At 39.3% G+C, this 15,445-nt stretch overlaps 1 protein-coding gene across 1 annotated transcript in view; it reads right to left on the minus strand.

Annotated features, from left to right (window-relative positions):
* The window catches only part of UBR2 (ubiquitin protein ligase E3 component n-recognin 2), a 137,051-nt gene that overhangs the window by 81,665 nt on the left and 39,941 nt on the right, over positions 1-15,445 (minus strand). Inside the window, 5 exon segments of the mRNA XM_017878221.1 lie at positions 587-694; positions 3,113-3,233; positions 10,066-10,128; positions 10,800-10,938; positions 12,928-13,058. Coding sequence (XP_017733710.1) covers positions 587-694; positions 3,113-3,233; positions 10,066-10,128; positions 10,800-10,938; positions 12,928-13,058 — 562 coding nt within the window.

A 15,445-nucleotide genomic window follows, 5' to 3' on the forward strand; every position in this document is an offset into this window, starting at 1 on the left:
TTTTTTTCTTTTAAGAGATAGGGTCTTGCTTTGTTGCTCAGGCAGAACTCAAACTCCTAGCTCAAGTGATCCTCTTGCCTCAGCCTCTTGTGTAGCTCGATACAGGCCAACACCACTGGAGATTTGGCTTGTATTTTAGCCTCAAAAACAAAAGTAAGCCATATATGGTGGTATGCATGTGTAGTCCCAGCTATTAGGGAGCCTGAGAAGGGAGAATTGCTTGAGCCCAAGAGTTTGAGGCTGCAGTGATCAATGATCATGCCACTGCACTCCAGCCTGGGCAACAGAGTGGGATCCTGTTCCTTCAAAAAAGGAGCAAAATACCTGTTTTCCTTAGCACAAAATATTTGCAATCTGTTTATAAAACCAAATTTTCTAAACATAATTCTGTAACAAAATATAAAATCCATTTAGTTGGATTATGGACCCCTTCCCCACCAAATCTATATTTTTCAAAGACTAAGACTGCAATGTTAATTTTAAAAGTACAAATACATTTATTAAACATCTTCCCAAATGATAAAGTTTCACATCCCAATTAGTTATATAGGTTCCTCCACACCTTAAAAGTAGTTAAAAGATTTACCTTTCCATAATTTGGAATCACTAAGCATCAGTCTGTCCACTAGAGAAGAGTTTTCACCATCTGGCCCTTCTTGCAAACCAACTTGACATAAAATCCGGCGAAGGCCATCTTTAAATAGAAGGAAAAATAGTAATGAGATAGCAACTTCAAATACTAAAGTGACATTTTAGTAGATGTTCAAATGGATCTGTAGAGTTTTAAGTGTTTTACTAAAGGTCAAATTTATTCAGAAAAAGCAAACATGTTAACTGTTTTATTAATATTTTAACAAAAGGAAATGAATTTCAAATCTCACATCACACACTATTACTCCTGAATGTCAAAACATATGCCTGTCATAAAGGCAATAATCTCTTGTGCTTTAATGAATTTAATTAAAGAGAAAAACATCCAAAAACCACTTAATATTGTTCTTTAAGCACTAATCAAACCAGATTACAGTAAAAGTGTTATACATTCCATAACTGAAATATAAAACATGCTACCATTTAAAATGAGGAATGCATGACTTCTGCACTATAATATACACCAGTACATTTTATTAATGTTTCATAAAAAATGCTTCATTCATTAAAAACTTATCGTGGACTTGCCATGTGAGAGACCCTGGAAAACACATTACTACAACCTTTTAAATGTAAACTTTAGAAATGTTCTTCAAATATTAATATAAGCATTAAAATAACCAAAACTTTAACTTGTTCCATACATACATATACACACACACATATATATACACATATATACACACATATGCCTGGGATTACAGGCATGCGCCACCACACCTGACTAAATTTTGTATTTTTAGTACAGACGGGGTTTCACACCATGTTGGACAGGCTGGTCTGAACTCTTGGGCTCAAGTGATCCACTTGCCTTGGACTCTCAAAGTGCTGGGATTACAGGCATGAGCCACTGCACCTGGTCCCATACTTTATAATTTAAATCACTGTTTTCATTTTTTTCAAGCATGCAAAATAATAAAAAATTAAAAAATGGAGTAACTTTTAATTATAAAAGCTGTCAAACAGAAATCCTTTAAAAGGCTAAAGAGAAGACCTATGTAAGTATTAAATAGGAATATATAAATTATTGATAAATATCTCAAAGAAAATTTTCAGCAGGACATTACTTCCATTATATTCTTCATTAATACTGTAGCACAACACTTGGCATGCAGGTATCCAATGGAAAACACCAAAATAAAGAATATAGGGCTAAGAAAAATAATTGGAAAGATATTTGTTTATTTTCTTTTAAAAAAAATTTTAGATAGAGATGGGGTCTCCCTATATTACCCAGGCTAGTCTATGAACTCCTGGTCTCGAGGGATCCTCCCACCTCAGCCTCCCAGAGAGTTGTGACTAGAGGAGCGGGCCACCGTGCTGGCCTGGAAAGATAACTTATAAATTATCTTTTAAAGTAAACACGTTCTCTTAATCTTCCACACCTCCGTATTTTCAACTCTCAGTTCTGTGTAGTAATGTTCTTTGTTAAAAGCCCTTCAATACAAATGTATTCAAATTTTTCTTTACAGTAAACATCTGAATGTCACTTATCCACAGTCTTGCCTGAAGAATAGCATAACAGCTTACATCAATCTCTGTTTTACGCTTTATGTTACACACCAGGCTTGTATTTTTGGCTGCGGATATGAGGACTCTTAATTCTTACCACTACATAAAGAAAAATGATCGAATTTCTAGACTCTGGAATTTTTTTTTTGAGACAGAGTTTCACTCTTTTGCCCAGGATGGAGTGAAGCAGCGTGATGTTGGCTCACTGCAACCTCTGTTTCCCGGGTTCAAGTGATTCTCCTGCCTCAGCCTCCTGAGTAGCTGGGATTACAGGCGCATGCCATCACACCCAACTAATTTTTGTATTTTTAGTAGAGTTTTGCCATGTTGGCCAGGCTGGTCTTGAACTCCTGACCTCAGGTTATCCACCCGCCCTGGCCTCCCAAAGTGCTAGGATTACAGGCATGAGCCATGGCACCCAGTCGAAAATTTTTTTTAAAACACAAATTGGTAACTTCCAATTTGCAAACTTTCAGAGGTGCAAGTTATTGGTAACCAAAAGTTGTAGGAGTCAAAACAAAGAAATCAACATTAGTTTTTTATCATTTAAACAGCTAATCACTTAGGTTATTTACAGCAGCATTTTTCCAGCTTACTCAGTAGAAGAGTCCCGCAAAATGCTCCACTAAAAAAAGTTAAAAAAAAAATCGTTTGTGAAATGTACATTGCATTGCATTAGCATATTAATGTCCTTTACAATTGTTTAAACCAATGTTTCCTGCGTTTATTTGAATAGAGACTCCTTTGTGTGCATATAAAAAATATCCAGTAGGACAAAATTTGTTACACATAGGATTTTTTCTTGCAAAAAGATATTTTGAAATGGTATTTTAAAATGTATAATTAAAGCAGGAAATTATTCCAGTTGACATTTTTTCCAAAACAGTTTTGCAAGGGTATACTAAGCTCATTTTTAATAGACAATTGGCATGAACTTTTATGAACCTACCTGAATATCCAATAATACTTCCCAGCCAAGACAAAAGTTTCAAACCAAAATTCTGATGTGCGACGATAGACGAATGCATAACTTGAACTTTGAGTGGCTTTGTCTGTCTACTGGTATTTCTCTTAAAAGAAATGGCAACATTTAAAATTAACTTAAAAGCTATTCTACTGGCAGAATAAAATTATTATTTTACTTAACATAACCACACCATCATCATCACAGAATTTTTCATGGATGTAAGAAAATCACCATTCTCCTTGCCTTATTTGATTCGGATCCTAATTTTCTAGAGGAAATCTCAGGATTCATACAAAAAAACATGAAGGTTCAGCTAGTTTATGAGTAATCTGTATCTTTTTTTCCTTTTTTTGGGGTGGAGTCTCGCTCTGTCACCCAGGCTGGAGTGCAGTGGTGCAATCTTGGCTCACCGCAACCTCTGCTTCTTGGGTCCAAGTGATTCTCCTGCCCTCAGCCTCCCAAGTAGCTGGGACTACAGATGCACGCCATGACACCTGGGTAACTGTTGTATTTTTAGTAGAGACAGTTTTCACTATGTTGGCCAGGCTGGTCTTGACCCCTGACCTAAAGTGATCCACTTGCCTCAGTCTCCTAAAGTGCTGGGATTACAGGTGTAAGCCACTGCACCTGGCCAATAATCTGAATCTTTAGTCCTATATTTGAAAATCTGCTGCACCAATAATAAATGATAATAAATGATTTAAATGTTTTAGCTTGCTTTATGGTTTTAATTTCTTAATTATGCACTTATTTAAATAATTTATTGCATAGATGTGATGTTATCAATTTTTTTTTTTTGAGAGAGAGTCTCACTCTGTCACCAGGCTGGAGTGCAGTGGTGCGATCTCTGCTCACTACAACCTCTGCCTCCCAGTTTCAAGCGATTCTTCTGCCTCAGCTTCCTGAGTAGCTGGGACTACAGGCGCACACCATCATGTCTGGCTAGTTTTTGTACTTTTAGTAGAAACAGGGTTTCATCATGTTGGCCAGGATGGTCTCGATCTCTTGACCTCGTGATTCGCCTGCCTCAGCCTCCCAAAGTGCTGGGATTACAGGCATGAACCACTGTGCCTAGCCCATGTTATCAACTTCTTTTTTTTTTTTTTTTTTTAATCATAGCTGGGCACGGTAGCTCACATCTGTAATCCCAGCACTTTGGGAGGCTGAGGCAGGCAGATCACCTGAGGTCAGGAGTTTGAGACCAGCCTGACCAACATGGTGAAACCCCGTCTCTACTAAAAATACAAAAATTAGCCGGGTATGGTGGAACACGCCTGTAATCCCAGCTACTCAGGAGGCTGAGGCAGGAGAATCATTTGAACCTGGGAGGCAAAGCTTGTGGTGAGCTGAGATCGCACCATTGCACTCCAGCCTAAGCAACAAGAGTGAAACTCTGTCTCAAAAAAAAAAAGAAGGTAAAAGTACATATAAAACTTTCATCTAGCCATTTTTATGTGTACAGTCTGGTATTAAGCTACATTCATACCTGTTGGCTGAAACTTATTCCCCAGAACCTCTTTATCTTGCAAAAAGTGTAAACTCTGCCGATAATACCTAATAAAGCAGCCAAGTCCCTGCTACTTTCTGTCCCCTAGCACCTTAGCAACCACCATTCTGTCTCTGTCTCTGCTGGCATATGACAATGCTAGTTAGCGTCACATAAGCTTAGCAATCATATCGGTATTTATCTTTTTGATTACCAGCTTTATTTCACTTAGGCCCATAATGTTTCAGATCCAATCATGCTTGCTAGCCATGTATCCAGAACTTCCTTCCTTTTTTTTTTCTTTTTTTTTTTTTTTTTGAGACGCGAAGTCTCGCTCTGCCTCACCCAGGCTGGTGGAGTGCTGTGCGCCCCCGCGACTCAGCCTCACTGCAAGCCTCCGGCCTCCCGCGGTTCACACCATTCTCCTGCCCTCAGGCCTCCCGGCGGGTAGCTGGGACTACAGGCGCGCCACCTCGCCCGGATAGATTTTGTAGTTTTTAGTAGAGACGGGGCGTTTCACCGTGTTAGCCAGTGATGGTTCTCGCATCTCCCTGACCTCGCTGATCCGGCCCGGTCTCGGGCCTCCCAAAGTGCCTGGGATTACAGCCTTGAGCCACCTTTTTTTTTGCGCCCGGCCCCTTTTTTTTTGAGACAGAGTCTCGCTCTGTCGCCCAGGCTGGAGTGCAGTGGCCCGACCTCAGCTCACTGCAAGCTCCACCTCCCGGGTTTACCCCATTCTCCTGCCTCAGCCTCCCAAGTAGCTGGGACTACAGGCGCCCACCACCTCGCCCGGCTAGTTTTTTGTATTTTTTGGTAGAGACGGGGTTTCACCGTGTTAACCAGGATGGTCTCGATCTTCTGACCTCGTGATCCGCCCGCTTCGGCCTCCCAAAGTGCTGGGATTACAGGCTTGAGCCACCGCGCCCGGCAACTTCCTTCATTTTAAGACTAATATACCATTGCATGTATATACCACATTTTGTTTCTCCATTCCTTCATTAGCAGACAGTTGGGTTGCTGCTACCTTTTGGCTATTGTGAATTATGGTGCTTGAACAGGGGTGTAAAATATCTCTTTGAAACCTGTTTTCAGTTATTTTACAAATATACCCAGAAGCGAAATTGCTGGATCACATGGTAATTCTATTTTTAATGTTTTGAGGAATTGCTAGACTGTTTTCCACAGTGGTTATACCGTTTCACCTTCCTACAAGTAGTGCACAAAGGTTTTAATTTCTCCATATCCTTGCCAACACTTTTTTTCCCTTAGAGACGGAGTTTTGCCATGTTGCCCAGGATGGAGTGCAGAGGCTATTCACAGGTACCATCATCACATACTACAGCCTTGAACTCCTGGGCTCAAGCAATCCTCCTGCCTCAGCCTCCAGAGTAGCTGAGACTATAGGTGCATGCCTATCCTTGTTTATTTATTTATTTGACAGAAGCCATCCTAATAGGTGTGAGGTGGTATCTTAGCTGCCTGTATATCTGCTCTGGAGAAACGTCTATTCAAGTCTATCAGCATCTTTTGTTTTTTTTTTTAACAGGGTTTCACTCTGTTGCCCAGGCTGGAATGCAATGGTGTCATAACAGCTCACTGCAGACTTGACCTCCCGGGCTCAAGCAATCCTCTTACCTTAGCTTCCCAAATAGTTGGGACTACAGGCATGCGCCACCATGCCTGGCTAACTTTTGGTATTTTTATTTACTTTTTTTGTAGAAATGGGATTTTGCCATGTTGCTTAGGCTCGTCTCAAACTCTTGGGCTTAAGCGATCTGCCCGCCTTGGCCTCCCAAAATGCTGGGATTACAGGAGTGAGCCGACGTGCTTGGCCAACACTTTTTAAAGAATGTGTTTACCCCTTTTTATTTTTGGATCGTTCTTTTACTCTCTGTCCATCCGTTCCCTATAACATACATTAACACAGTAAGTTTTTGTATATGTTCTCCATTTACACATATTTAAATACACATTTCTAAAGATTTGTTAGTTTGACTTACGAAAATCAAATACTACACATGCTTTTGTGCATCTTAGCTTTCATTGATTTTTTTCTGTTAATGACTGCATAATTTTCTGTGGTGTGGACTTATTAAAACATCCTTCAGAGAAGGGTATTCATCTTCTCTGTTTCCAGTCCTCTGTGACTACAAAAAAAGCAGTACTGTACTGAACACACTGTATGTACACTTACTGGTACTTGTATCTCTATGAGATAAATTCCTAGGTGAGGTAAAGCTTTAACATGTCACTAGATCGTTTTTCTTAAATGCAGCAATTTATTGTTAAGCATGTATTCCTAGTCTCTGCATCTCTGCAAGATATTTTATCACTCTAACTTCATGTATATTGACCAGCTAGATTTTCTGTTATGATCTGTCTTTTCATATCCTTTGTCCATTTTCTATTTTATTGTTTGTTCCCTACTTGATAATCTGTAAGTACAGTTTCTGATATATTATTAAATTGAATATGTTGAAACATTAAGGAAGAATTTTTTTTTTTTTTTGAGATGGAGTCTCGCTCTGTCGCCCAGGCTGGAGTGCAGTGGCCCAATCTCAGCTCACTGCAAGTTCCGCCTCCCGGGTTCACACTATTCTCCCACCTCAGCCTCCTGAGTAGCTGGGACTACAGACGCCCGCCACCTCGCCCGGCTAGATTTTTGTATTTTTTTTTTTAGTAGAGACGGGGTTTCACCGTGTTAGCCAGGATGATCTCGATCTCCTGACCTCGTGATCCGCCCGTCTCGGCCTCCCAAAGAGCTGGGATTACAGGCTTGAGCCACTGAGCCCGGCCAAGAATTTCTTAAATAAGACACAAAACATACAAATTATAAAGAAAAATATATCTTTTGCTACATTAAAATTTAAAGTTTTTGCTCAATGTAAGGCACCACAACAAACTTAAATGAGTAAGAAAAGGACAATCCAACAGAAAAAATTAGAATATGAATAGGAGATTTGCCAAAAAGAAAACTTAAATGACCAATAGAATAAATATAAGATATTTAAAAACCAAGGAAAATGCAAATTTGACTGATGAAATTTCACACACATCAGATTGGCAAGTTTTTTTTTTTTTTTTTGTTTAACACAAGATCTTGTTCTGTCACCCAGGCTAGAGTGCACTTGTATAAACAAAGTTCACTATACCCTTGGACTCCTGGGCTCAAGCAATCCTTCTACCTCAGCCTCCTGAGTAGTTAGGACTACATGTGCGCATCATCATGCCTGGTTAATTTTTTAATTTTTTTTTTGTAGAGTCAGGGTCTTCCTCTGTTGCCCAGGCTGGTCCCAAACTCTTGGCCTCAAGTGATCCTCTTGCCTCTGCTTTCCAAAGTGCTAGGATTACAGGATTACAGGTGTGAGCCACAGTGTCTGGCCCAGATTGGCAAAATTTAAAAATTTGACAGTATATAGTTTTAACAAAGATGTGGAGAAACGGGCGCTCTCATACACTGCTGGTAGGAAAGTATATTGGTACCACAGTTTTGGAGATGAACTAGGCAAAATCTAGTAAAGCTGAGAATGTCCATACCCTAAAAACTCAGAAATTCCATTTCTTGGTATATACTGTAGGGAAACTTTTGCATCTATGCAAAAAGGAGACAAAACAATTCCCATAGCAGGAGTATTTGTCACAGCAAAAAACTGAAAACATCCTAATTGTCTATCAACAGGAGAATAAATTGCGGTTTGATCATCATGAAATACTATACAATGTTTAAAAAAATGAATGAACTGCAGCAATGTGCACCAACACAGAAAACCTAAAAACAACACTGAAAAGGCAAGCTGCAGTGTAATACATTCAGTATGTATCTTGTTATATAATGTTTAAAGACCCCCAAATCAATCTATATAATGTTGATGGATACTTAATATATGAAATATAAAGGAATGCACAAGAATGAAAAAAGTAAATTAAGTAATTATTGCTAGGGAAGGAGAAAGGATAACAGGGGAAACCCCTTCTCTACCAAAAATACAAAAAAAAAACACCAATTAGCCAGGAGTGGTGGCACATGCCTGTAGTCCCAGCTACTCAGGAGGCTGAGGCACAAGAATTGCTTGAACCCAGGAGGCAGAGGTTGCAGTGAGCGGAGATCATGCCACTAAACTCCAGCCTAGGTGACAGAGAAAGACTCTGTCTCAAACAACAACAAAAACAACAACAACAACAAAATGATAATAATACAGGAGCCTCCATACTACTTTATATATTTAAAAGAAATTTGAGGCCGGGTGTGGTGGCTTACACCTGTAATCCCAACACTTTGGGAGTCTGAGGCAGGTGGATCACTTGAGCCCAGGAGTTTGAGACCAGCCTGGACAACATGGTGAAACCCCATCTCTACTAGAGATACAAAAATTAGCTGGGTATGGCTATGCGCACCTGTAATTCCAGTTACTTAGAAGGCTGAGGCAGAATCATTGAACCCAGAAGGCGGAGGAAGTTGCAGTGAGCCGAGATTGTACCACTGCACTCCAGCCTGGGCAACAGAGACTCCTCAAGGGGAAAAAAAAAAGATAGATAAAATTATTATTATTAGTTATTATTATTTATTTTTTTTTTTTTTTTTGAGGCGGAGTCTCGCTCCTGTCGCCCGGGGACTGGAGCTGCCAGTGGGCCCCCCAAGATCTTCAGCTCCACTTGCCAAGCCCTCCGCCTCCCCCCCAAGTTTACGCATTCTCCTGCCTCAGCCCTCCGAGTAGCCTGGGACTACAGGCGCCCGCCCACTTTCGCCGCGAACGCCGGCTCAGTTTTTTTGCCCTATTTTTTCAGTAGAGACGGTGCGGTTTCACCGTGTTAGCCAGGGATGGTCTCGATCTCCTGACCTCGTGATCCGGCCCCCGTCTCGGCTCCCAAAGTTGCTGGGATTACAGGCTTGAGCCCACCGGCGCCCCGACGATAAAATTATTTTTTAAACAAGAATATTTACATAAAATTCAGTTACCATGGAGTGGTGAAAGATGATAAATTCTAATTTCTAAAAATAAATCCCAAATGTGCGAGCAATAGTTTTGCCTTTTAGAAGATGATATACTAATTGCTATGAGGATATGGAATATATTTTGCCATAAGGTACCAAGAAACAACTTTGCTTGCATTATAATCATGGTGCTTAAGGCCACTTTAATTTCTAAAAAGTAACAGAATATTCTATTAATTAAAAACAAAACAAAAGCAAAAAACATTCTAAGACTGCTTTGATGGAGAAATGGGAATATATCTTATCTAAATACTAATTTTCTATATCAATCCTACACAGCTTTAAAAAACTAGATAAAATAATAATGCAATATTTAAGAAACATTATCTTTAAACACAGTTTTGGTTAACATTGATTTTCATTCGAAAAGCAGAAAGACATGTTCATAAATGCTGAAATATGAAGCTAGTTTTAAACTAATAAAAAATAATATAGGCATGTTTTTAAATTACTTACCACAATTACTGATTTTGCTTGCTCACAATACTGGAAGTCTCCATATCGAACAGATCTACGCCCCTGTAAATAAAGATATTTAAAATTAAGCTATAAAAATATTGTATTCAATATTAATAACTTTTAAACCAGTAAACAAACATGTTTAAGCATATAACAACTCTGATCAATTTTCAATATTTACAACGTTCATACTACCCATTGATAAGTTAAAATTTTCCTTCAAAGCTATGCTAACTTTTCCAAGCCATTAATATACTTCCTTGAACAAAACATTTATTCTTCTCGACATCTATAATTTCCATTTTCATAACTATATGTCCTCTTAAACTTTCTGTCTGGCAATAGCTTATAGTTATACCCAACATACATTTGGGCCAATATTCAAATGAAAATTTTTTTTTTTTTTTTTGAGATGGAGTCTCGCTCTTTCGCTCAGGCTGGAGTGCAATGGTGCAATCTTGGCTCATTGCAACCTCCGCCTCCTAGGTTCAAGTGATTCTCCTGCCTCAGCCTCCTGAGTAGCTGGGATTACAGGCGCATGCCACCACGCCTGCCTATTTTTTGTATTTTTAGTAAGGACGGGGTTTCACCATGTTAGTCAGGCTGTTCTTGAACTCCTGACCTTGTGACCTGCCCGTCTCAGCCTCCCAAAGTGCTGGCATTACAGGCATGACAAATGAAATTTTAAGAAAAAAAATTCAATTTATTATCAACATAGTAAATTTACTTACATCTCGATCTACTGTAGTTGCAAAACCAATAGCTTCTTTTTGTGTACAGTTAACAGCTTTCTGAAGAGTATAAATAACTTGTTCATAGGTGTGAACCTCATCATTAAACAGCATGCAATAGTAGGTGTCACTCTTCTCTCTGTGGGATAAAATATTAATGATATATTAATTACCTATTTGTTTATTATCTTGCTCCAGGCTGACTTATTAAGAGACTACTTTGTCCTATGCGATGTGCTAGGTATTGAACACATATCTGTAAAGAATTCACCTGTGGTCCCGTGCTCTATGATACTACAGTCTGGTGGGCAAAATACATATTGCACATATGACTCTGTATAAACAGGTTTTCATCAAGAATAGAAGGTAGAGCAGGGTATAACAGGCCTGGGAGCTCAGAGAACTCTTGGAGAAATAATCTGAGACCCAAAGTCAGAATTGGCTATCAGTAGCTCTCAACTGGGGGAAATTCCCCTCCATCTCTCATAGCTGACCATTTGGCAACATCTGGAGACACTTCTGGTTGTCAAGACTGGGGCCTGGGGTGCTGCTGGCATCTAGTGGGTAGAAGCCAGGGATGTTGCTAAATATCTTGCAATTCACCAGACAGCCCCCGTAACAAAAAATTAATCTGGCCCCTAATTCTATAGTGCCAAGGTTGAGAAACCATGGGCCAGAGGAAGGTGAAAGCAAAGGTGCTAAGGTGGCAAAGGTAAACACTGGGAGATGGAGCATAAGGAAGAAGGGGGAGATTAGTATGACATTAGTCTGGTCTGGAGAAAGAAATCTTGAACAGCTTATAAATGGTTTTTTTTAGTTTGTTTGTTTTGAGATACGGTCTGTCGCCCAGGTTGGAGTGCAGTGGCACAATCATGGCTCACTGCAGCCTCAGCCACCCAGGTTTGATAGATCCTCCTGCCTCACAAATAGCTAGGACTACAGGCATATACCACCCTGCCCAGCTAATTTTTAAATTTTTTGTAGAGATGGTGTCTCACTATGTTGCCCAGGCTGGTCTCCAACTCCTGGGCTCAAATAATCTACCTGCCTTGGCCTCCCAAAGTGCTAGGATCATAGGTATGAGCCATTGTGCCAAGCCAGCTTATAATATACTTTGATTTTTGCCATTCTAAGGACAATAAAAAATTTGAGATAGGAGATATAATCAGAATTGTTGTAAAGTTCACTTTGGCTGCAGCGTAGAGAATGAATTGTAAGGGGTAAGAATGTACATGGCAGTCCAGTCAGGAGGCCATGCTGTCCCCAAATGAAATTAATTTGGACTAGGATACTACAGTATACTATAGTATACTATACAACAACAATACTATAGTAAAAATCATGAGGTACTAAGTCATTTTCATCATTTCCAAAAAGGTATAGTCAACTCTATTAGAAAACACTTAACCTACAACTTATCTGAAACACAATTGAGAAAGCAAAAAAAAAAAAAAAAAAAAAAGGCACCAATGTCCCTCAGATCCTTATTCCAGCTTGTATTCATTCTAAACTATGACTAATTCCAACAAGCTTGGTCTTACTTCTAAGAAAGAAGGTTGTTTGAGACAAGCACACTAACAAGGAAAATAAAGCCCTAATCTTAATATATCTGTGGCAGAATCCAGTTCTCTGGTCACAAGTTTGTAACCTCAATAATTTAAGTAAAAATGGTAGATGTACACTAAAAAAGCACAGTGTAGAATACATTTTATTAAAAGTCAGAATCAAAATGATTAAAATTGAATTTGAGCATTTATTCAAACCAGAAACCTCATTTATATCAAAGAGTTCATTCCCTAATGATATTAACATAAAACAAAAAGTAAAGTTGTAAAGTTAATCTATCATTTTATCATACAATCAAAGAGAAAACTGGTTATGCCTCAAACCAGTCCTAGAGCTACGACAAAGCTTAAATCTGGCTACAAACCAACTAATCAATCAACCAGCCAACCAAACAGAGAGAAACCTCCACCAATTAAATGGATCACATGTTTTAAAACTACAAAATCAAGGTATTGTTCTACTAAAAACTCATTATTAAAAAATGATTATGCCCTATACTAGTTGTGTTGAAGTTAAAATTTAGCAGTTCTTCATACACAAAGAATAAACAGGTTATACTTACACCATCTCTAAATCTGCTGGCAATTCACTTTCTTTTTCCCAGGTTAATATTTCTACTGCATACCGAAACATAATAGCAAAAATGTTGTAAGTTCTTGCTATCACATCTTCTGATAAATGAACAAGAGGATCCTGAAAGAAACAACAGGAAAAATAAAAAATAAAAAAAGGGCAACCACGTACATTAATTTTCATTCTGCTTCCCTCCCTCAAAATAGTATAGTAAAAAGTCAGCTGGTCTTCCAGCTTCAGCTTCTCTTCAGTGAATTTGATCCTATACATTACCGCCCTACCAAATACAGCTTCTTAAAAGTTTTAGTTCAGAATAATCCAGTTATTCAATCAATTCAATCAAAATATTCAATGGCACTCAAATGCCTAATGAACAAATCTAAACATTTTAGAATGGTATTCCACGATCTCAAAAACCTAACATCAAACCAATTTTATAGCTTCGTATCTTACTAACCCCCAATTTCTAGAATACACAAAGGACTATTACCTAAGGAAGGGCAAGCAATATTGAGTTTTACAGGTATAAAAGAGAGCTTGATTTTGACAGTTTTAAAGGTGAGAACTCATGACTTTCAGAAAACTGCCCGTTGATGTTGTAAGAAGCACTCACTTGTCTACTTTCAGCAGGGTGAGACGTGTATGCATGTGATCAGGCAACTTCATACATTAGATTTAACAGTGAAAGAGTCACTGAATTTCTAGGGTAATGTAAAAAAGTATTACTTTAAACATATGCTATGTTTAATCAAGGTAATTTTCAGTCAAGGTTGGCAAAATGTTTTGCACTATCTTTCATCTTAATGCTTTATCTTAAATCTAAACCCTTCAGTTTAATGGCTAAGTAGCATTATTTTCATTTCTCACATTAAAAGAGCAGTATGTTCCAACACCATGGGATGGGAATCAGCAGATCCCTGAAAATAAACACACACACACACACACACACACACACACACACACACGATGGGAATCAGCAGATCCCTGAAAATAAACACACACACACACACACACACACACACACACACACACAATGCATAAAAATAAAACGTAGTGGAAAATATGAAATATGTATTTAATATTCATATAAAATATATAATTACATTTTATAAAGTACATAATACATATTTTATAAATATATAATTAAATATATATTTGTATATATTAATGTGAATGTATATATACATACACACAAACACATATCTGTGGAGACAGAACATTTTTGCATACCCACACCAAAGATGAGCCTAATGGAACTGATATAAAACAAATGGAGAAGGTGGAATAAAAGAATGGGAGGCTGGGCACAGTGGTTCACGCCTGTAATCCCAGCACTTTGGGAGGCTGAGGTGGGTGGATCACGAGGTCAGGAGATTAAAACCATCCTGGCTGGCACAGTGAAACCTGTCTCTACTAAAAATACAAAAAATTAGCTGGGCGTTGTGGAGGGTGCCTGTAGTCCCTGCTACTTGGGAGGCTGAGGTAGGAGAATGGCGTGAACCGGGAGGCAGAGCTTGCAGTGAGCCCAGATCACGCCACTGCACTCCAGCCTGAGTGACAGAGTGAGACTGTCTCAAAAAGAAAAGGGGGGAAAAAAAAAAAAGAATGGGCCAGGCACGGTGGCTTGGCTGGGCACGGTGGCTCATGCCTGTAATCCTAGCACTTTGGGAGGCTGAGGGTGGATCACCTGAGGTCAGGAGTTCAAGACCAGCCTGGCCAAAGTGGTGAAACCTCATCTCTACTAAAAATACACGAGTTAGTTGAGTGTGGTGGCGGTGCCTATAATCCTAGCTACTTGGGAGGCTGAGACAGGAGAATCGCTTGAACCTAGGAGGTGGAGGCTGCAGTAAGCCGAGATCATGCCACTGTACTCCAGCCTGGGCAATAGAGCAAAACTCCGTCAAAAAAAAAGAATGGAGAAAAAAGGACAAAGATGCCTAAAACAGATGGGTCTAGAGCTCGAAGAAGGTAAACTTCCTTTTCTCAGTAAGAAGCAGATTTTTCAAATTTTAATAGCACATTTTACCTATAACTCCTCTCATACAGGCTGCTTTATATGCCCCATTGAGGTTGGTTGGTTTGTTTGTTTTTTGAGACAGAGTTTCACTCTTGTTGCCCAGGCTGGAGTGCAATGGCACGATCTCGGCTCACTGCAACCTCTACCTCCCGGGTTCAAGCAATTTTCCTGCCTTAGCCTCCTGAATAGCTGGGATTATAGGCATGTGCCACCATGTCCGGCTAATTTTGTATTTTGGTAGAGATGGGGTTTCTTCATGTTGGTCAGGCTGGTCTCAAACTCCTGACCTCAGGTGTTCCACCTGCCTTGGCCTCCCAAAGTGCTGCGATTACAGGTGTGAGCCACTGTGCCCAGCCAGGTTTTTTGTTGTTGTTGTTTTTTCTGCTAGAAGGTTTATTACTATTTGTTATGAAGTCTTTAGAAATCACTGACATGGTGAAATCACTTGTATACAAAAAGAATCAGGGCCGGGCGCGGTGGCTCAAGCCTG

Source organism: Rhinopithecus bieti, unplaced genomic scaffold (assembly GCF_001698545.2).
Source record: "Rhinopithecus bieti isolate Rb0 unplaced genomic scaffold, ASM169854v2 scaffold_9981, whole genome shotgun sequence".
Taxonomy (NCBI): domain Eukaryota; kingdom Metazoa; phylum Chordata; class Mammalia; order Primates; family Cercopithecidae; genus Rhinopithecus; species Rhinopithecus bieti.